Source organism: Panicum virgatum, chromosome 8N, assembly GCF_016808335.1.
Source record: "Panicum virgatum strain AP13 chromosome 8N, P.virgatum_v5, whole genome shotgun sequence".
Lineage (NCBI taxonomy): Eukaryota > Viridiplantae > Streptophyta > Magnoliopsida > Poales > Poaceae > Panicum > Panicum virgatum.
The window spans coordinates 44,717,943-44,741,800 of NC_053152.1; the positions used below are offsets into that span (position 1 = coordinate 44,717,943).

A 23,858-nucleotide genomic window follows, 5' to 3' on the forward strand; every position below is an offset into this window, starting at 1 on the left:
AGGCTCACAAAGACTGCTCATTTTATTCCAGTGCATACTGAATATCGAGCCAATAAATATGCTGAGATCTATATTGATCGGATTGTCTGCCTACACGGTACACCCAAAACAATTATATCGGATCATGGTCCTCAGTTCGTGGCAAGATTTTGGGAGCAACTCCAAGAGGCTCTCGGAACTAAATTAATTCGAAGCTCGGCTTACCATCCACAGACTGACGGACAGACCGAAAGGGTGAATCAAATTCTTGAGGATATGCTTCGAGCATGTGTCATCCATTATGACAAGAAATGGGACAAATGTTTATCCTTGGCGGAGTTTTTTTATAACAACAGCTATCAGGCCAGTCTGAAAATGGCACCCTTCGAGGCCTTGTATGGTCGACGGTGTCGAACTCCTTTTAGTTGGTCTCAGACTGGGGAACGTCAAATATTTGGACCCGAATTAGTGGTCGAGGTTGAGGAGAAAGTAAAAATAGTACAAGCTAATCTCCGAGCAGCCCAGTCTCGGCAAAAGAGTTATTTCGATAAAAGAAGGGATCCTTTGAAGTTCATGGTTGGTAACCACGTCTATTTACGAGTGTCCCCAACTCGAGGCGTTCAACGTTTCGGAGTCAAGGGTAAGCTCGCACCTCGCTATGTCGGGTCATATGAAATCATTGAAGAATGTGGACCCGTGGCTTATCGTTTACGACTTCCTTCACGACTTGCCGCCATCCATAATGTTTTCCACATATCCCAACTCAAGAAATGTGTTCGAGTTCCTACGGAAATCATTGATCAACAGGAAATTTTAGTGGAGCCCGATCTCTCATATACCCAATATCCACTCAAAATTCTGGATCAAAAAGAGAGAGGTACTCGTCGAAAGGTGGTAAAAATGTATAAAATTCAGTGGTCTCATCACACTGAGGAAGAAGCCACCTGGGAGACGGAGGATTATCTTAATCGACATTATCCAGGTTTCCTCAGCTCTACCTCAGGTATATCATTTTCCCCACCTAAATCCAATCATCCAATCTTGGGACGAGATTCTTTTTAAGGGGGGTGGGTTGTGACACCTCAGGTGTCAATGCTTTTAAATCCAATCAATACACCTTAGTTAAAGTTAAAAGAAAATTTGGGAAAATAATTCAAGAGAAGGGTTCAAATAAAAGACCAGTTATTGCATAAGAAATGAAAGGAGAAAGAAAAAGGGGTGAAAAGCTATTCAAAAGTTAATTCAAAAATATGCACAAAGTTTTAGTTGGCTCATGGGAGGTGTTTCAATTGACATGTGCTCAATTGAACTTCAGCCAAAATCAATTCAAAAACTGAATAAAACTAAAGTCCTTTTGTGCAAATATGCAAATGTACCAATAGTTCAAAATGTGAGTTTCAAATGAAAATTTGCATAACACAAAAGTTGTAGATCTTGAAAAGTTATGCAAAAGTGGTATTCAACACTTTTCCATTTGAGCCCTCCAATTAGGAGATAATTTTAGTTTACCGAGAGGTCCCTGGAAATTTCAGAAATCGCAAAAGAGCCCCCATCTCCATCTCTCTCTCCCGGCTGGCTCTGTTTCGCCCGCCGCCCGCCGTACGCCGCCGGTGGACTTCGTCCACCGCGCGCCCGCGGCCAAATGGACCCAGGGAGTCTCTCAGCGCCACCTGGCCCGCCCCTTGGCATCTCCTCGCGCACACACGCGTCTCAGGCCGCTCCCCGTGCCGCCACGACACCCTCCGCCATGCGCCGCGCCGCTGCCGCTCCGCCCGGTCGCCGTCGTGCGCCCCTGACCCAAATCGACCTCCCCCAGTCACTGCACCCCTCGCCCAGGAGCTCTATGGCCTATAAAGACCCCCAGAGCTCCACCGTCGCGCCCCTTCTCCCCCTTCTTCCTCCTCCCGCCGCTCCGCCATGGCCGCCGAGATCCAGCTCGCACGGGCCGGCTAGCCCAGCCCCACATTGCCCCCTCTGACCACCGCAGAAGCTTCTCCACCTCCTAGTTACGCTCCACGCGTGCGGAATCGAACCCAAACCCCCTCCCGATGCCGTTCCCCTCTTGCGCCGCTGCCGGCGAGCTCGGGCTCACCGCGGACCGGCCAGCTCCGAAGGAGACCGAGCCCGACAGCTACCCCAGAAGCATCCACGAGCTCACGCGGTGCTCGTGCGCGCCTTGTTCCCCTACCCCGAGCCCTCCTTCACCTCCAGCGCCGGCGAACCGAACAACCGACCCGCCATCAACGCCGACGAGCTCAAACCCGTGCACCAAACCCTCGAACGTCGACCAGGGTAGGTGTTCCTCGATCCTTTCTCTCCCACGCGCCTCCCCGTGGCAGCCCCGGTAAGCCCTGCACTGCAGAACACCACCGGCAAGATGCCACGGAGGAGAAGGCCGGCGAAGGACCCGGTTGTAATTTGTTTTTTTCGTTTAAGGGTGTTTCTGCAAGTTTTTCAGTGTATACCAGTGAACTCCTAAAATGCGAAACAAATCACAGAAAAATCGGAAAAATGCAAACTCAACTGATCTGGATTCCTTGTAACAAGGTCTACAAATTTTGTAACATTCACATTTGCAGAAACTCAACCGAATTTAATCTAGGGAAAAGAATAAGAAAACCACTTTATGCATGTTCATGAAGTTTTACCCATAAAATGACCTTGATTTTTGGATATGTTATCACTAATGGAATTCTAAGATCATAGTAAAAAGATGACACCAACCCAAAACAGTTATCATGTTAGAACAATCAAGATTCTCTAATCTGTTGTTAGCTTTTTCAATTTAATTCAGGAAAATATACACATGAACTTGCTCTGAAAATTTTACTACAGACTTGTGCCACTGAATCCCTGCAAATCTCTAAATTTCAAATTTATTAGAGTTCATGTGCTATATACCATGATTTATGATGTTTTAATCAACTTAATTCCTCATATATAGTTCTTATGCTTAGAAAAATCTATATTTATTTCTGGAGTCTCTTTTTAGATCTATGTTCCTGTCTAAAAATTTTGAGCTGCAGTTACTGAGTTTTGCTTTATCGAATAATCATGCTTAACATTTTAGGGCTAGGTTTACTATTTTTGTTCTGAGTAATCTACAATGTTTCTGATCATTATTTCTGGGCACGATCTTGTCTAGAGTATGCTCTACCTGTAATAAAAATTTCATAAGCAATACTGATTAAATGCACCTTGAGAAATTTATGCAAACTCATGCTAAGTTCACGGAATAGCTAATTTATCATAGTGAGTTAAATCTTGAAAAATTTTCTGGAGTATCTTTAACTCATGGCTAGTCTCTGGTAAATATTTGAGAGCCATATCCCTAGTAAAACTCTATGTAGAATTAATCTTAGTTACAAGCTTGCTGTTTTTGTTCTTTTTATTACCTCAGTTACATAAGTGAATAAAATCTGAAAAAATTTCAGTGCTGAGTAGATGCTATGAAGTTGCTCTCGTAAAAATTGTAGCACCAGAACCCATATTAAACGTTCTGTACAAAAAGATGAAGTAACTAGAGTGATCTACTTGCATGAATAGTTATAGTTTTTGCTTTATGGTTAAATGCTGAAATCTATACCATAAGTACTTATTTTTGAATCTGGGTTACTTTAGTGTTTCATCACTAGCTCTTTAATAGTTGTGTTGATAAGAAATAAGGGAAGCATGCTATATGTTGAAATTGAAAAATGGAAACTAAAACCCCCCACTCATTCATGAAGAAACGTAGTTAGGTTTACTACTCTATAAATGACTGCCCATGAAATAAACTGTTGAAATCATCACTTAAGTAACTTTTGTTGGACTACAACTTTATCGTGAAGGAAAGAAATTGTTATCCATGAATAACTCTTAATCTTGCATGGCATATAGAAACGGTTAATCTCGCGGACGGTGACTACGAACTGGTGCCCGCGGACTCTCGTGCGGATCAGGAGGTCTCCTTGAACTGTACTAACTTGTCTCAAGACCTGGGCCAAGCCCCATAAGCTTTTCTGCCTGACAGTGCCCAAGAAGGCAAGCCCCGGAGCATAATCCCATTATTTTTCCGAATTATCTTTCAGCTATCTATTTATTAATGTATGGTAATAGTTGGTTTTCTGCATTTAAGTTTTCTAGGCGTTGATCGAAAACCTTAGATGCATGATCCATAGGAACCTATGTTTGATACCGGATCTTTGTATCGACTAGTTGCCATGCTAAATAGGTACGGTAGAAGTCGAGTGGTTTCCTGCCTCTCGCGAGCAAATAGGAATTGTACTGACTTTAATTTCTGTTGAAATGTAAGGACAACGGGCGGGGTTGTGTAGTTGTGATACCCCGCTGGTGTAGTAAAAAATGGCTAAGGTCGCGGTGTGTGGCTCATTTCGTTAAGCGTTTGAAAGTACTAGCCACATACCGAGAAATATGGTAATCGGAAAGCTGATGTACCTGATTGGACCGGCGAGTGGAAAGATCTCGCACCCTCCTGGTAGAAGTAGGATTTATATTTTTTGTCGCGACGTACGGGTGCAGAGTGGTCGGACTCTGTAGTCGGGGAGGGTGTTCCGGATCCACGGACTGGAAAGAAAGGGGAAAAGTAGCGTGGGCGGGAGCGAAGTCGATCCCCATGCGTGTGGTCTAGGTTCCCCTGGCCAGGTTGAAATTCGATTCGGAATCGTCCGCCTCTCACGGCATGAGATTGCTTAATGATTTCGGTCACATAGAGTAACAAGTGGAATATGATTATGATAATACTACTGGTTGATTAAATGGTTGCTCTACCATGTTTGAGTAGAGTTAGTTGCAAATTTAGAATGGTTAATTCCACTAGAATCTGGCTAAGTGAAACCTGAAAGTAAGGATCAACACTTAGCGGCATTTTTGGCAAACAAACCCTACCAACCAAAAAGCCTTGCATGTCTAGTTATCGGACTATGTATATCCGGAGACGGGTCAGTCTTGCTGAGTATTAGTATACTCAGCCTTGCTTGTGGCACTGTTTTTCAGGTACTAACTTTGAAGATCTGTTTGCGAGTCTTACTTGGCCTTGTACTCTGCCTCCGGGTTGGTCTGTTGAGTGGGATGGCCCTTCAGCTGGTGCTAATCACCCTCCCGCTGAGTGACGCATTCGTACGGGCTTTACCGATGCGTCACGTTATCTCGCTAGTTATCCTTGCTGCTTCCGTTGAACATGAGATTTAAATAATTGAGTAGTTGGAACTCCGTGGTACTTTGTTACTCTGAACTTGGTTTGTAATAAATTTTCTTTCCGCTGCAATCACTCTGAGATGTATGAAATGGTTTGTGTTGTAATCTCTGGGCTCACCTTCGTGTGAGTGTTGTCTGCTGATCCTGGAATAGCGTGGCTTTTATCGAGGCTTCACTCGAGGAACTACCGGTGAGTGCCACATTGGGTCAGAGTTGCTTAGCAACAAAGATCAGTGCACCCGGGCCCAGTAGTTTTGGGTGGTTTCGCCACACCTCTCATGGCGACGACAGCCCAGTGCAAATCGGGCGGGCCTAGCAGCCCAGCAGAAGCTAGCCGCCGAGGGGGCAGTCGCTTCGCTTTGCTCGGCCCAAATTAAATTTCAAACCGCGCTCGCTATGCAACAGTTGCCGCCAAAGAGATAGACCGATCGACCCAGGCCCAGCAACAAGGATGATGTCAAATGGGCGCGATCAGCAAGGCCCAGCCCACGAGGGAGCTGAGCGGCCCAGCTGCCCGAACTGGCTGCTCCTTGGGCGGCAGCCCATCCCTGCTTGCAGGCCGGCTGCCAGCCCATCAGGCCTGTGGAACTTTTTTCATTTTTATATTTTTTAAAAATTAAAATTTCAAAAATATATGTCCGTTTTCAAATATTTCAAAAATATACCCCGGTCGCCCTCCCATAGGGCGATAGGCCCAAAGTGTAATTTTTTTTCTTCCAATTTGCAACGAAGTCCCTGGAGAAAAAAAAAGGGGGGCCCCTGTCGCCCGTTGGGGGGGCGACAGGTCCCCCCCTTTTTTTCTAGGGACTTTTATTTTTCCAGGGACCTATTTTGAGCTATTCGAGCGTGTATTCGTCATCATCGTCGGCAAGATCTCGGCCGGTAACTCCTAGCGCACGTAACTTGTCCTTCATTAAATCACGGGAAAAAAATCGCAAGAACTTCCCTTATTTCACGAGCATTATGGAACCCACAAACATAATAAGTTCACATCAATAATATCTATAGAAACAAATGACAAGTAACCTACCACAATCATAAACATCGGATACAAATAAGCGATCCACAGCTATCTCATTACATTTAAACATCATATACATCTAACCACCCCTAGGGCGTCGGACCCTCTTAGCCCTCTGCTGGGCACGGACATGTCCCTCGGAGTAGGTGAGAACATCCGGAGACCTCACCTGTCGCTCAGGACACGCAAGAGGCTGCAGTGTCTGCTGCTGAGAGATCCCAAGTGGTGCTCCTCCTAACTGTGAATACCCCAAGACATCGGGGTCACCTTGCGCGGCAGGCTCTTCTGGACTCAAGCTGTCGAAGTCGTCTAAGGTGAATGTCTCGTTATCTGATCGAAAGGAGGAAGAAGAAGGTCCGGCGCCCGCATCGGGGTAGAATCCTACGCAAAAAATGTTGATGTTAGCGTACGCTCGTATATTTCGTAATGACATGTAGAAACCGAAATACGAAACATAAATTAACCTATGTAGGCCGGTATCTGTGGCCCCGGTACCATCCCTGGATACGGTCCGCCAACTGGCGCTGTCCCTCTAAACATTCCAGTATGGCCGAACGCAGTAGCTGGATCGTATCCTGTATGTGATATTAGTAAATATGTAGGAACACTTGATGTAATTTTAAAGAGATATGTACGTTACCTGCACTTGGGAAGAACTGCGACGTCGGCCCGTGCATGGTCGACGGACACGGGAATGACGACGAGGCCTGAGACGACCCGTGGCTGTCTTCATACTGCACACGGCTTCCGAAGTTGTGCGCTACCTGACGCAACTGATCACGCTGCCTCGACCATGCCTCTGTCTGCTCAAACTGGGTCATTGGGGATCCGGCACGTACCCTCGTCAGGTAAGTCGAGCAGTCCGTCTCCATCATGTTGCAAAGGCGAAGCTGCATCAATTCAGTAAAGTTACAAACACATGAATTATCTTATGAATATGATTATATATATATGCAAATATGATCAAGAGACTCACCGTGCCAGCTAGTGCCTCCACGTGGTGCCGGGCATAGCCATCCTGAGGCCTCGCCTGGTGTGGCTGCGGGTGAGTGTCAACAAAAACCAGACGAGCCCGAGTCTGGGGTAAGTACCAAGTGAGGTAAGCCCTAAAGGAGCTATCTGTGTGTGGTCCTGTTGGATGGACCAAGTGCTCGTCTGCCTGTTCCCATTGGTCCACCCACGGCTGGATCTTGGTGAGCCAATCATTAGAGCACGGCAAGCCACTCCTTGACAACCTACAAAGTGGACCACGAATAATCGTTAGATTCGACACGAATGTATGAGCCAAGTTCATTCATAATTACCTGTGGTCCTGGCGACTGACACGCTCCAACGCGGTGGGCACCGGAAACTCCTGGCGCTGCCCAAACTGTCTCCTGACTCTCCAGGGGCAATATGCCTCAACCGCGATGTCATAAACCAGGACGGCGGAAGTAAGCCACAGGCTCGCATTCGCGGAGCAGTGCGAAGACAGGCCTGCTGGTGCACGGGTAGCCACAGCCTCTGGGCTGTAAGGCTCCCAGACAACGTCCTCGGGCGTCAGCATGTCGAGCTCCGAAACAAACTCAGGATATGCGCGTTTAACCCGCGCATGTGCCCAGGACCTCTGCATTCCGAATAAGTAAAATTAAAAGTGCGCTAATACATCATGTAACAATGAATAACAAAATTAGGTTTGTTGCGAACATACCTGACGCCAGATCCAGATAGTTCCCATAGTGGGCCTCTCGTCCTCCTCGTCGCCGTACATGCCCCCGTGGTAAGGCTCGTGGCTGACCAAGGGGCGACCAACGGCTAGCCTCTCGTACGACCAAAGCTGTAGCAGTAGTGGGCACCCTGACAGGATAGCATTCCCATGTGTCTTCATGCACCCATCGCAGAGTCCACGGTAAGTGGCTGCAAGTACCGCCTCACCCCAGCTGTAGGGCGGTACGTCCTCGTCCCCATCCGCAATCTCCCGTGCATACGGAAGGAGAATCCTATCGACCGAGCTGCCATGAGTGTTGTTGAACATGATGTAACCAAACAACCAATGTAGGTACGCCTCCAGCGATCTGGTCACACTGTACTCGTCGGCATCCGCAGCCAACAAGGCAGGCTGCATAAACAATTAAGATTAATGGTTTCAACTGGCAATGGAACATGTGAATTGTAACAATTAAATTTATATATGCAATGAATACGTACTGTAAACTGTAGGAACCAGGTCTTCGAAGGACCTGCTGCTCGCGGGTGCGGGTTGATCGGACCTGCTTCGTCCACGCGGTCAACCAGGGCAAAACGGGCCTCCAGCTCATCCTTCCACGAGGCCGCCACCACACGCGGACCTACAGCCTCCCCGACGATAGGGAGGCCGAGGAGGTAGGCCACGTTCTGCAGCGTAGGAGTAATCTCCCCACACGGGAGGTGGAACGTGTGTGTCTCCGGCCTCCATCTGTCAACGAGCGCCGTCAGGAGGGATCGGTCGAGCTGAATAGGCCCAACCTCGACAAGACGGCTCAGAGTCAGTAGGCCGGCCTCACGTAACCTGCAAAAAAACAAAAAATGTCGAAACAAAGGAATACCGGCAAATACAAAAGTGATAAACAATAATATTTCATTACATACCGGTCACACCAATCGTGGTGTATAGAGATCGCCTCGCCGGGTGGACGAGGACGTAGCACCTCTAGGGCTCGGTGCTCAACAGCTGCAAAGTAAGACCTGTGGCTCGAGTCGATCACTGGGTCTAGCAAGGAGTCCATCTCCATACCTGCATTCAAAAATATATGAGAACACATAGGTAAATATATATTTCATACAAACTGGACACATAAATACAATAATACTTCATTACATACCTGCCATATTTCATTACTACATATTACAAATAATGAAATACAATTGTGGATCATGACACCGAATGCCTTCCACGAGCAATTCTCGCCGATGCTCGTCTGAACGTAGGAGGTGCTCCATCTCTGGGATTTCCGGAAGGACCGACGTCAGCAGCATCGTGAAGTGCATTCTGAGGACACTTCTTGTAGTTGTGACTCAATGATCCACATTGGCTGCAACGCTTTTGTGCCTTGCTTGCTTCCGACTCGTCCATACCATTCCGAATACGACGTGTCTGACGGCGGCCTTTGCCTTTCTTAGTGGCTGGATCAGGAATAAACATCTTATTCTCATTATCCTGAGTGAAAGGCCCCACAATTCCAATCCCGTATACCTCATGTCCCCATGTGGATACAGCTGCTTCCTTGCTGAAGTACGGTGAAACAAATAGTCCTGGCTGTAACGCAGACTCTACACATGCCGCAATGAGATGGGAGCATGGCATATGCAATAACTTAGGCTTCATGCAGGAGCAGAATGCTTTGCCATCAACTGTAATCAAACTCTCCTGTACCACTCTATCTCTACGGATACCACGACCACTTCTATCCTTACATAGAACCTCAAATCTATGCTCCATTGTACCTGTGGATATGACGCGGTGTAGTTTGGACTTTTCAATCTTCTCTTGCATATATTGTGTCACTCTTTTGCAAAACTGAATTTGGGGGTTGCTGATGTTTATGCTTGCAGCCGTGTAACGCTCTCTGAAATACTTCATGCACCCATACATGATGAACTCAACAATTCCCACAAGTGGAAAGGCACGACAAGAACGCATAACCATATTGAAACACTCTGCATGGTTCGTTGTCTGAATACCATACCGTATTCCGTTGGTATCATAAAGGAATGACCATTTCTCCTTAGGTGCACCTCGAATCCAGTGTGAAAATGGCTTCTCAATTGAATCCCTAGCCTCTGTAGCCTGACTCGTGCATGCTCCTGATGCCCTTACCTTCACTAGATCTGCAGTCAACTGATCAAGCATCTGCCATAATGCATTGAATTTTCTCTGTTGATTTTGGGTGCACAATCTCTTAAACAGGTTCTTAAGATCCTTGTTCTTGAAATGTTCATAGAAATTTGCACCCATATGCCTAATGCACCACCTGTTTTGGACATCAGGCCATAATGGAGGCGTTGTCGCAGTTCCACGTTGCAATTTCAGTATTGATTGCAGGATACCTACATGCCTATCACTAATAAGGCACACATCTAGACGTGCAGCAACAACATGATTCTTCACTCGTTCAAGGAACCAATACCAACTGTCTATGTTCTCATTCTCAACAAATGCAAATGCGAGCGGAACAATTTGGTTGTTGCAATCTACACCGATTGCGGTGAGTATCTGACCTTTATACCTTCCAGTCAAAAATGTGCCATCAATGCAGATCACCGGAAGACAAAACTGAAATGCTCTAACAGAAGCACCTATGCAAAAGAAGGCTCGTTGCATAATTCTTTGTCCCCTAGTCACGGCTGGTAAAAGGTATGTGTCATAAAAGCTTCCAGGATTTCTAGCAGCAACCTGGGATAACATACGAGGTAGGTTATCATATGATGCCTCGTATGTGCCGAACCGCATCTCGAACACCCTTTGTTTAGCCCGCCATGCCTTCAAATAACTGATGGTGTACTAGTAAGTCTGCTCAATGTGTCGAACAATCATTTTTGGCTCATAATTTAGGTTGTCCATAATAAACCCATACATTTGCTTTGCAACAAAGTCGCATGATATATTGTGATGCGAGGGAAGAACTTCTGACAGCAAACAAGTGTGCTCTGTGACAATGGAACATTTCCAGTTTGACTTCCATTTTCCCTTGAATGCATGGACTCGCCATGGACATCCAGCATTCATACACTTCACCTCATATTCTTTACTGCCAGACTTTACGACTCTGAATTCTCGTTTCAATGAGATTGCCCATAGTCTCACAGCATCTTTTACGGCTTCAATGTTTGGATATGTTGCACCTTGCACTACCTCATTCCCTCTGTACTCCCACTCCTGATTTCGTACATCTTCTGCGACATGACTGCCAAAACCATGCTCTTTCCACTCTTTTGGCAATGAGTACTGCTCGTCATCAGATGAGTCCTCATATTCTTCCATCTCTATTGTGGTTTGGTCTTCTGCCTCCATCTCGTCCAGAATGCTATGTATCCTCTCTCCCTCATCAGCAAGGCCCTGTGGTCCCATGTTTTGGTTCTGTGTCTCTTCTGACTCATCTTGCTCAACATAATTGGTCTCTCTTCGAATACTCGGAGTTCCTTGATCTGCACAATGTTGGATTTCATTTTGTGTCTTCTCCCGGATTTGAATAAGAATGGCCAGAGGCCACCCACGCTCTAGAGCTGCTTGCATGTACTTCTGCCAGTCATCAGTGTTGTGTATCATCATTAATTCCCATAATTCACTTTCTACCTCCCAATTAACAAGAGACTGGACAGTGAGCACATGTGTCAACGGATCAACATGGAACCCACGCTGCAGCCACTTACATATGGAACCAAAACTCCTTTCCAGAGGTTTATCTATGCCGCTAGATGTGCGCTTAAAGGCAGAAACTCCATTTGGCCCATACATAACATTGTATTCACCATAAAATACTTGAAACTGCATCTTGCTCGACATATCTGTATATCACATAATACTTATCGAGTTATACTCTTTACTTCACTACCTTATTCAATAATCCGTAAAAACTAAGTATGAAATTCAATTACAACGTATAAGTATTCATAACTACGTGATGACACTCAAATTCTATACTGCATAAATGGTTCTACTAATTTTCTAAACTAATTTACTACTACGTAACTACAAACTAAAGTATCATTGAACTCCTACTTAAATGGTTCTACTATAGCACTAATTAAATCAAATTACTCATATTAAAATACGTAGTACTTAAATATAACAATATTTAAACTAAATGTACTAACCTGTAGATCACAAATGCTGAATCCGGCAGGGCTTCGCCGTTTTCCTTCTCCTCACTCCTCTCTTTTTTCTGGATTTTTGGTGGAATTTTCGGGCTCAAATGAGGAGGGAAGGGGAGGGCTTGAGCTTATATAGGGGGCCCAGCGGCGGTCGCCCATGGGCTAGACAGGTATTTTTATTTCCAGGGACCTTATTGCGAATTTGAAAAAAAAAATTCACTTAAGGCCTGTCGCCCTATGGGGAGGCGACCGGGGGTATTTTTGAAATATTTCAAAACGGACATATATTTTTGAAATTTTAATTTTTAAAAAATATAAAAATGAAAAAAGTTCAGGCCTGTGCAGGTGACGCACGAGGGCGGCCTGCTGGTGGCCCGTGTGCACCTCCGCCCGTGAGCAGGTAAGTACTGTTCCTTTTCCTTAAGCTCAAGCCTATTAGCTATTTAATTCCTGCTCTTTAGGTTTGATTAATTAGTACCAGGTTTTGATATTGCCCTTGTTCGGTTCAACTGAATGGCTGGGCTGGACTAGTTCCAGCTGATTTTGTGAGGGAGTTGCTACTGTAGCAGATAATTACTGTAGCGCTGGTTACTTTAGCGGCTTATTAATGTGTGGGCTTAACAACCGGCGGGACAGCATATTATCGGATTACTGTGGCGATGCACGCTTAGTTAACTTGAGTTAATTAACTTTTTGTTCTTACCTTTTTGCATGCTTAGTTGAGGTTTGTTTTGAAAGTTGGCTCTAATTTTTTCTCTCTTTTTTGGTGGGACTCGTTTATAGTTTTTAGTTGTAGTTTTGTTGGCGAGCTTTTTTATCGGCTTTGGCTTTTTGGTTAAGGCTTCTTTCTGTTTGACTTTGGGCTTTACTAATCATTGTCGAATTTTCGCATGCTTTATTAAATATAATTGTTGCTAGCTTTGCTCGAGTAGATTGGCTTCTCTTTGCGCAGGTTTTTTCTTACCGTTCTTTTCCGTGTTGCTTTCGCTTCTTTTTAAGGATTCCTAATTGTTTCTAGGATGAGCATGTCACTAGTTGATTCATGTCGTCTTAACAATTACTCCCTTCTTTCATGTTTATAAGGCAAACACGCATATCAAGATTCAAATCTTTCCATCTTTGACCAATAATTTGATTATTATTTTTATTTTTATACAACAACAACAACATAGACTTTTTTCCCAAGCAAGTTGGGGTAGGCTAGAGATGAAACCCGAAAGAAATAATTTCAAGGTTCAGGCACATTGATAGCTAGTCTCCAAGCGCTCCTATCCAAAGCTATCTCTTTAGAGATATTCCAATTCTTAAGGTCTCTCTTACCCGATTCATCCCACGTCAGTTTAGGTCTACCTCTACCCCTCTTTACATTATCGACCCGCTCAAGAACCCCATTACGCACCGGCGCCTCAGGAGGCCTTCGTTGGATATGTCCAAACCATCTCAGCCGATGCTGGGTAAGTTTCTCCTCAATTAGTGCCACTCCGACCCTATCCCGAATAACTTCGTTCCGGACTCTATCCCTCCTTGTGTGCCCGCAAAACCACCGCAACATCCGCATCTCTGCTACACTCAGTTGCTGGACATGTCGCCTTTTTGTAGGCCAACATTCAGCACCGTATAGCATCGCCGGACGAATTGCTGTCCTATAGAATTTGCCTTTTAGCTTTTGTGGCACCCTCTTGTCACAAAGGATGCCAGAAGCTTGTCGCCATTTCAACCAGCCAGCTGAAATTCTATGCCTAACATCTTCATCAATGTCGCCATCCTTTTGTAGCACCGATCCTAAATACCGAAAAGTATCCTTCTGGACCACCACTTGTCCATCTAGACTAACGTCTCCCCCCTCATGCCTAATCGCGCTGAAATCGCACATCATGTACTCGGTCTTGGTCCTACTAAGTCTGAACCCTTTCGACTCTAACGTGCGTCTCCACAGCTCTAACTTCCTATTAACCCCTGCCCTACTCTCGTCAACTAGCACCACATCATCAGCAAAGAGCATACACCAAGGGATCTCACCTTGAATATCCCTTGTGACCTCATCCATCACTAAAGCAAATAAATAAGGGCTCAATGCTGACCCCTGGTGTAGGCCTATGTTAATAGGAAAGTCAGTGGTGTTGCCATCACATGTCCGGACAAACGTCGTCGCATCCTTGTACATGTCCTTAATGAGGGTAATGTACTTAGTTGGGACTTTGTGCTTCTCCAAGGCCCACCACATGACATTTCTCGGTACTTTGTCATATGCCTTCTCAAGGTCAATGAAGACCATGTGCAAGTCCTTCTTCTGCTCCCTATATCTCTCCATCAATTGTCGTATTAAGAAAATCGCCTCCATGGTTGACCTTCCAGGCATGAACCCAAATTGGTTTTGGGTCACACTTGTCACTCTTCTTAGGCGATGCTCGATAACCCTCTCCCAAAGCTTCATCGTATGGCTCATCAGCTTAATCCCACGGTAGTTAGTACAATTTTGAACATCGCTCTTGTTTTTGAAGATAGGTACTAATATACTTCTCCTCCATTCTTCCGGCATCTTGTTTGACCGAAAAATGAGATTAAAAAGCTTAGTTAACCATACTATTGCTCTATCTCCTAGGCATCTCCACACCTCAATGGGGATACCATCAGGACCCATCGCTTTACCTCCCTTCATCCTCTTCAAAGCCTCCCCGATCTCTACCTCCTGAATTCTCCTCACAAAACATCTATTGGTATCGTCAAAAGAGTCATCTAACTCAAGGGTAGGGCCCTCACTCTCCCCATTAAATAACTTGTCGAAGTACTCTCTCCATCTATCCATGATGTCCTCATCCTTCACTGGCAGTCGATCTGTCCCATCCTTAATGCATTTGATTTGGTTGGTGTCCCTTGTCTTCCGCTCGCGGATCCTAGCCATCCTATAAATGTCCTTCTCCCCTTCTTTCGTGCCTAGCCGCTGATACTAGCAGTCAATTATTTTTATTTTTATAATGTAAATTTTATATGATTGGATTCGTAGTCAATATAGTAAACAATGATTATAAGTTTATAATTGTAAGTGATATAATATATGATAAATAAATGGTTAAAGTGTTGTTTAGAAGACCATATGACATGTTTGCCACCACCTCTTCACCGAGCTCCGATGACAACTTCGGATCTCCGAGACAAGCTCGACTCGACTCTAACTCCCAACTACTAATTCTCCTCTAGAAATGAGAGAAGAGAGAACTCCTTTTGGTGTGTGTACAAGTGAGGATGAAGCCTATTTATAGTATTTATAGTGCTTCAGGGTCAGTAAAGGAGTTGGCGTCAGGTGTAAGCAGGTATGGCGGTTGAGCTTAACTTTCACGCCAAGACCGAGCTTTAGGGGCTTCCAAGTGGGGCCGGCCGGCCTCCCCTAGGGCGGCCGGTGTGGGGATGTGGCCATCTGGCCATCGCCTTCTCCTGGACGTCTCTGATTGCTCCTGGAGGTCGGTAAGTTGGGTACTCGGTCCAAAGACCATTTCCTTAGGCTGGGCGGCCTGCCTCCGGGGCCTGTTGGCCCTCCATTTCGCCGATGTTGTAAATCAAAGCTCTATATTGCTCCTGGGTTGGGTACCACCGACGTTTGATGATCTGGGCGCTGACTTGTGGGTCCTTTGGTTAATCCTCATGCCTTCCGGGTCTACCGACTGAATCAAGGGCCGATCCCTGGTTTAGGGGTATTGTGAGCATGTCACGTTACTTCTGTAACAAGGACGCACCCATGTATGTTGAGATGTCAGGCCGCCCGGCACGGTTGAGGCCGGCGGCCTGAATTTTCTCCGTTTTCGACCATCTTTGGACTGTGATATCCTGTAGTCATAGCTCATCCAAAACTTGTGGAACTTATTAGAATTAAATAAAATATACATGGAACATAGTGCAAAGCACATTTTATTCCCGAGAAGTTGACGGTCAGAACGTGAAATAATGGCTGTCAACAGCCACCGCCGGACGCCGGGATCTGGCGCGCTCCTCCGCTGACCATGGGCGCCACAACATAAGGGGGGAGGCGAGCTTGAGGCCGGGCCGCTCCTCCATCGCGGTTGCGCGACACTTCGCCGGCTCGGCTGCATGCGTGCGCGTCGCCCTCCCGCGCTCCCGCCGCTCGCGTGCGTGCCGCCATTCAGCCTCGCCGTGGCCGGCATCGCGTGCGCGCCACCACCGCCGCTCTGCTCCGCCCTGCCGCTGTCCCCGTGTGCGCTCGCCGGGGCAGGGACAGAGGAGGGTCGAAGACAGGGCAGGGTGTGCAACGGCCGGAGCGGGGAGGGAATAGGAGCCACGCCGCGCCGTGGGACACGTGCGGCACTGCGGTCTTGACAGCGAGCAACGGCGTGGGTGCTGTGGACGAGGGATGCGGCGGCAATGCGAGGAGCGCGCTTGGCGGCATCGCTACCTTGGTCGCGGCCATGTCCGCCGACGCTGCCAAAGCAGCGCGGTCGGGACCGCCGGAGCCGAGCCGAGTTGTGCCGCCGGTGCTCTGCCCCGCCGCGGCCGCGTACCGCCCGTGTGTGCGCCCACAGACACCGCCCGCACGGAATAGGGGAGGGGTCGGGTGGGAGAGAGAGGTGGTAGGGAGTGAGGAGAGAGAGTGGGGAGGGAGGAAGAAAAAAAAGAAAAGAATTTTGCCGTGTGGACCCCGCAAATGGTAGTTGGTATAGAGGATGAATGTGTGCAGCAAAACTAGGTGTAGAGGAGAGAATCTTGATAATCAGACAAAAATATTCTTTTTAAAAAATGGATTTAAAGTACCACGAGTGCGAAGGGCTTTTCCAAAAAAGGAAAGCTTCGTCCACGAACCAGCAGCTCGGTGCCATCCGACCCGTTTCGCCGCGTCACCTAACCTGCCTATGGCATCCAGCATCCCAGTAGAAAATGGGCACCGTATCGGATCATCATCTGCTCGTTTGCCCTAGCTAGCAAAGTTTCCCGTCGGCCGTCCGCCAACGTACCGCGTGTTTCTCGATCGGAGCGAGGATGAAGGTCACTGTGCGCTCCTCCAGGCAAGTCAAGCCGCGGCTTACGGCTCCGGGCAAGAAGCTCCGACGCGGCGGCGCCCGCCGTTGTCCCGGTCACCGTGATCGACGAGGTGATCCACGAAGAGTACTTTCCGAGCATGTTCGCGTTCCACCCGCCGTGGCGCTGGAGGCCGGGCTGACCAGGATGCTGCCCGAGTACCGTGATTTCGTGAGTGGGCCGGTCGCTCGTCACCATCGGCGCCGCCGCCGGCAGGCGCGCCATTATCCTCAACCTCAACGACCCCCCGCAAGCGGTTCGTGGAGGCGCCGGCGGACGTCCCGCTCGCCGCCGTCATGCCGCGGCGGGTGGGGCCCGAGGCGGTGAGGCTGCACCGGAGCTGCGAGGACGGCAGCGGCGCAGCGGTCGAGGCGAGATGATGCTGGTCCAGGTCACGCGGTTCCACTGCAGCTCCTTCGCCATGGGGTTAGGTACACCATGCGGACCAACCTCGAGGTTGACAGCGTGCTGGGCATCCCGTTCTGCGACCTGGACTTCGGCACCGGCAGGCCGTTCCTCTTCGCTCCCACAGTCCCACCTACAGCACCCTGCAGCCGGTGGAGGGCGCCCCTTCCTCGTGCCGGCGGCCCGCCGGAGACGGCGGCTTGGTCGCGCACGTGCCGCTCTTCCGCCGCAACGTCGACGCCTTCACCAGCTGCTGCCACTCGCTGGCGCCGCCGGTGCCCGGCGCTCCAGCTTTAATTTGATCTTTGACGTGCAAATCAATCACAGAAATGCATTGCTACTTCGACACCGCATGCACTCTTTGTATTAATCTAACCCATTAGATGATCAGCAAATCCAGTAATATACATTCTTTTCCTTTTTTTTCAATCAACATCCGGATCCAAGCCTGTTTTATCCCGGCCCCTCACCATTACAGTAATAGATGAATTCAGTCATAAAATCATTTATCTCGTCGAAACACACGAGAGAGTGGATTTTATGAACACGGCGGCAGGTGCCCATGTTGCGATCCAATCGCTCATCTTGCATGTGCGGCAGCAGCTTTCCGTGACATAGTAGATGTAGTGGAGACTAGTCGCACTATGCGAGCACTAACTAATTAGTGTGTCCTATAACCAGATCCACGAGTCACTCAACAATGTTGTGCGCACCTGCCCTCGTGTCCACCAAATACTTTCCTGAAACACATGGTAGCCTGTTTTTAGTTGTGAAGTTACATAGCACACATATATATGAGTTGTTGCAAGATACCTCTACTATTTCTAAAGCAATTAATATTTTCTTAGTCCGTCAATCGGAATAATTCCAATCGGAGTCCAGACAAATCAATATGAATCCTAATAGAACCCGAACAAATCAATCAATCACGGCACAGCCTGTGCCTGTACATGAAGTGAATGAAGAAAACAAAGTTAATAAAGTTGATGGTATGACGCAGGTCTATAATATTACTCGTAACAAACCTAGGATTAATATGCTAGTTTCTTTTAAATGAACTAGCAAAAGAGATGCATGCTATGTTGATGAAGAAAAAGATAGACCTGAGCTGGGTAGCACAAATCCAACAAAAAGGCAGAAAGGACAATAAAACTACTTACACGACGACACAATTTACCTATCAACAACCAAATCTAAAGAAAAGGTGAAGAAAGATCCCCAAAAAAGTCCTAGAAGGAACTATCTTTTCTCAAGAATTTTGTCTGGACAGGTATTTCATTAAGAAAAAAAGGAGTTTTAGTACAACGCACCTGACCATGAACCCAAAAAGCTTATAGAAAAGGAAATTACACAGTTTGATGAGCATGGTTGTCTCTTGCTTGGCGCTATTAATGTCCAAATATGTCCAGTGCAATTACACGGTTTCACCAGCTAATGATATCATCATGGGACCATCCATGCATAGTCCACGTTTTCACCAGCACATCCAGAACGCGTGCACACAGTCGTCGCCACATGAAGATCACGGTGCAGTCGTCCAAGGCCATCAGGCCCGCCCGCGGTGGCGCCGGCGGCGGCGCTCCGTCCACGGCCGCGGACGCCGCCATCCCGCTCACGGTGTTCGACAAGGCCAACTACGACCTGTACATCTCGGGCATCAACTTCTTCCGCCCGCCGGCGCCGCCGAACGCCGCGCTCGCGGCGGGGCTCGCCCGGGCGCTCGCCGAGTACCGCGAGTGGGCGGGGCGGCTCGGCGCCGACGCCGCCGACCGCCGCGCAATCCTGCTCACCGACGCGGGCGCACGGCTCGTCGAGGCGACGGCCGACGTCGCGCTCGGCGCCGTCATGCCGATGGAGCCGGCGCCCGAGGTGCTGGGCCTGCACCCGGACGGCGACGGCGCCGAGGAGCTGCTGCTGGTCCAGCTCACCCGGTTCGCGTGCGGCTCCCTCGCCGTCGGCCACACCATGCACCACCCCGTCGCCGACGGGCGCGCCGCCTGCAACTTCCTTCTCGCGTGGGGCCAGGCCACCCGCGGCGCGGCGTTCGACCCCGCCCCGGCACACGGCAGGGCGTCCCTCTTCGTGCCCCGCGACCCGCCGCGCGTCGCGTTCGAGCACCGCGGCGTCGAGTTCAAGCCGCCGCCTGCTCGCGGCGAGAGCCCCGGCGGCAGGCGCGACGTCGCCGGATGCGGAGGCGACGAGGTGGTGGTGCGGAGGGTGCGCTTCGGCCAGGAGTTCGTCGCCGAGCTGAGGTCGCGGGCGTCGGCGGGGGCGCCGCGGCCGTACAGCACGCTGCAGTGCGTCGCGGCGCACCTGTGGCGGTGCATCACGGCGGCGCGCGGGCTCGAGGCGCGCGAGGTCACCAGGCTGTGCGTCGCGGTGGACGGGCGCGCGCGCATGCGCTGCCCGCGGGTGCCGGACGGGTACGCCGGCAACGTGGTGCTGTGGGCGCGGCCAGCCGCCACCGCTGGGGAGCTCGTGTCCAGGCCGCTCCGGTTCGCCGTGGAGCTCCTGTCCCGGGAGGTGGCGCGCGTCGACGACGGCTACTTCAGGTCGTTCATCGACTTCGCGAGCTCCGGGGCGGTGGAGGAGGAGCGGCTGGTGCCCGCGGCCGACGCGGCGGAGACCGTGTACAGCCCGGACGTCGAGGTGGACAGCCTGCTGCACGCGCCCTTCTACGATCTGGACTTCGGCGGCGGCCCGCCGTTCTTCTTCATGCCCGGCTACCTGCCGGTGGAGGGCTCCGTCTTCGTCGTGCGCTCCTTCTCCGGCGACAGGAGCGTGGACGCCTACGTGCCCCTCTTCAGCCGCGCCATGGATACCTTCACTAAGTGCTGCTACTCGCTGGAAATGGCGGACGCACGCCTTTAGGGCGCACGAAAATCTAATGCTTTTCTGCTAGCTCTTTGCATCCATAGCCCACCGTTCGAACTGATTGTGTAAAAAAATGTTGTGTTTTAGTCAAGATTTTTTTTGAGATTAATGTTGGCTCAATAAATCTAGGAAAATATTGAATCAACATTTCTTGCAAAAATTGTTGAGTCAATATGCACACACGACACAGCACAGCACAGACCTACTAGGGCGCCCAAAGACGCATGGCCTCCTTGTAGCCATCACGACCGTCGCCATGGCGATGCAATGCCACCTCGCCGGTGGTCCGATGCGGCGTCGGCTGCTCCGTGAGTCCGTGACCAACGCCTATACGCCGCGTTGCCGGACCGTACCAGTCCACGTGCCGCGCCGCAGCGGCCGCGCGCGTTCCCGGCGTCGGAGCGCGAGCTCCTGGCCGTTGTGGCCAACGCCACGGCGGCTGGTCGGGATCCGGATGGAGGTGGCCACGACGCGTTCCCTGCAGGCTGGGGCTCACGGTCACGGGCGCGCACGGGATCGAGCTCCCTGTGGGGGGAACGGCTCGATCGGCCGTGCACGGTGCACGTACATCGTCGGGATGATGGTCGTCACGACGACGCCGGAGAGCGAAGGTGACGCCAGGGTGCTGGTGCTCGCCGCCGGCCGGGGACCCGGAGCTGGACGACGCTGGGGTTCATTTCGCGGGTCACCCATCTTCAAGCGGTCGGTGAGGTTCGTTCGAAGGAGCACGACGAATCCGTCCGACCTGGCGGAGCGCGTCGTGGCCTTTCGCCCGCGAGCACGAGTTCGCCGGCCGACATCAGCTGGTACCCCGGCCGTGCCACCGCAGGGCCGTCTATCGCATCGACGACCGCATGCCCATCAACACGTCCGGCTTCCTGGGTACATTGATAATCGACTACCGTTGGCTTGGAGCCCATCGGAATAGAAGAGTAGTCTCGGCAACCGTTATTTACATATTAAGAAGCTTGTACTCTGTCAAGCACCCACCGCGGGGATGTAGCTCAGATGGTAGAGCGCTCGCTTAGCATGCGAGAGGTACGGGGATCGATACCCCGCATCTCCAATTTTTTGGGATATGAATATTACAGGCCCGCTGCTATGTGATGTCATGGGCTCTCGTTAGTATTCTTCTTCAGGCCCATTCTCAATAGATGAGATGTGTGTGGGCTCTCGTTAGCTTTCTCTTGCTGCAGAAAGGCCGGCCCACAGGTGTAGTGGAGCTGCCTGCCTAAGAGGCCGACCATGATGTTTCCCTGGGGGAAAAAAATCATGAGAAGTGTTCCTCAATTGAAAAAATAAATTCAGATTTTAGCTTTTTGTAAAGAAAATTAGTTTTGACCCTCCGACGACCCCACCTGTCGGCGTTGCGGGAGCACGCTGTAGACCCAACCTGGTCCTCATGGTACGCACGAATTTTATACTAACACCGTATACCCCACCGTGGTTTTATTACTCGCGGTCGGGGTCCAGCGTGGTGTGCGGGCAGAGCAAGGGGCCCGGCATCCGGACGCTTGTGGGCCACCGTGCCGCGCCCCGGCCGCCGGAGACGCCACGCGGCTCGGCTGCTGCTGCGGCGTCCTCCGAACCAACTAGTTGCCGTGTTTGGTTTTCCATGTGATTTTTTTTTCAAAAAAACGAATATATGCATGAAGTGCTAAATAAATTTTATTTGTGAAATTTTTTCATGGATAGACGTAATTTTTCGAGACGAATTTAATGAGCCAAGTTCCATCATAATTGGCTACAGTAATGCTACAGTAACCACGTCTAATCATCTTCTAGTCATACTGTCAAATACCTTATTAGCTAGAGTAACTGCTACAGTATTATGGTTGTGGAGATGATTTTGTAATTAAATTTTATTTAGTACATCTAATCAGTGATCAAATGGGCGAAAAATTGAAATTTTTTCCAACGCAAACCAAACACGGTCAGAGACACGGCCAGTCTCTGACCGAGGTGGCGAAGCCGGCGAGGCGTTTCATTTTCGGAGAGGCCCTCGAGATGTGGTGAAATCATGAAATACACACCGTAACCATAATAGTAGTAGCTACGTCTCTGCACGCCGGGCTTCCGATCGAATACTCTTTACTTGCGTAGGCGTACGTAGCTGCTGCGTACAAGCACAGATCGAGGAGACCCATACGTACGAACATCCACGTGTGCAGGCCTGCAGGGCGTCGTCGAGGAGCCCTCGAGTGCGATACCGTGGGCATGGGAGGGGCTCGGTGAAAAATAAGCTGGGACTGGGAGAGTTGCGTGTGCGTGTGTGGCTGGGCGACGATGATGAGTGGCAACAGCCACCCAACACCGAACAGCATCTACTCACTGCGCCAGCCCTTCAGTGTTACGTTTTTGTCTCTCACATCACTCTAGCTCCAGTCTCCAACCACCAACTAGATAACAGTATTTTTCTCTCACACTACTCCAGCTCCAACCTGCAGCTCCAGCCAAGGGCGGAGACAGGGGGCGGGCAGGGGCCTGGCCCCCATATGATTCATAAATTTACACTACAAATTTAAATTTTGATTAAATTTTTATATAAATTTGTATAATTAACCCCCCTAACAATGAAAAAATCACCATCCTGGCTCCGCACCTGGCTCCCCTGCCGAACGCCTATCCACCCCCACCGACCTGATGATCTGACCCGATCATCAAACCTATCTTTTCTGCCCCATGTCACCGGACTCTTTTTTTTTTACCGATTCCACAGTCCAACTCACATATATTATTCACAATGCATGTACACGCACTCTATGAACGTACGTACGTTTGCATATTATTGGATTATTAGTGGCCGTAAGAATTAAAGTTGTCACTGTTGATCTTACAGCAGCAGTTGACCAAGAAGCGAAAGAAGCTTTCTCGCGAGACAGGAAAACTAGATATTTATGGACTCGGTTGGGCTGCTAGTCAGTCGAACAAATGCATTTGAATGTTGAAGAGGTATCTTGAGATATATATCTTGAGACTTGAGAAGCTTCCGGTGCCTTGTAAACAAGACAAGTGGTGGTAATCGCCCCTTGTCAAAAGCATTCTCATTTGGTCACCGCCATGCAAAAGTATTTTCTTTTTTCTTCCTCATAAAATTTGACCCGCAAAACTTTGGTCACCGCTGTCAAACGGAATTTCAAAATTTACTTTTCGTCTTGAGGGTTGTTTGGGAGGGTTTCTTCTGACGGCCAAAGCTGATGCTCAGGTTTACGAAACACGTTCACGCTGCAGCATTTCGATTTTTTCGCAAATAGGTGAAGCTGAAGTTGAAATAAACTTTCCCAGAGTCTTCTTACTTTATTAACCCATCCACAAGTTAGCATTCCTCTCTTAATCTGAAAAAAACATTATATTACCAGACATAAATAATATGAAAGTAATCGGGTTTGTTAAACAAAGACTACTCTAGTGTCAATTGGACTCCAAAGCAAGATATTTGTGAGAGATCTTTCTCCAACCATAGCTTTTAAACTACTACTCACTACCATACAGAGAGAGACCCATCATGCATAGTGCCATAGTTCAGTAA

General features: G+C 49.1%; 1 protein-coding gene and 1 non-coding gene across 2 annotated transcripts; both read left to right on the forward strand.

Annotated features, from left to right (window-relative positions):
* Positions 1 to 18,970: 18,970 nt before the first annotated feature.
* Positions 18,971 to 20,438, forward strand: LOC120686696 (agmatine coumaroyltransferase-2-like). Its single transcript, XM_039968906.1, has one exon. The coding sequence runs from the start codon at positions 18,971 to 18,973 to the stop codon at positions 20,324 to 20,326; it is 1,356 nt and encodes a 451-aa protein (XP_039824840.1). The 3' UTR covers positions 20,327 to 20,438.
* Positions 20,439 to 21,322: 884 nt separating this feature from the next.
* TRNAA-AGC lies at positions 21,323 to 21,395 on the forward strand. The gene has a single exon. It is a non-coding gene; the product is annotated as a tRNA-Ala (tRNA).
* Positions 21,396 to 23,858: the final 2,463 nt, after the last annotated feature.

Excerpts from the sequence above, each read along its gene's own strand:
- LOC120686696 (XM_039968906.1), top strand. The coding sequence starts at position 18,971 with ATGAAGATCACGGTGCAGTCGTCCAAGGCCATCAGGCCCGCCCGCGGT.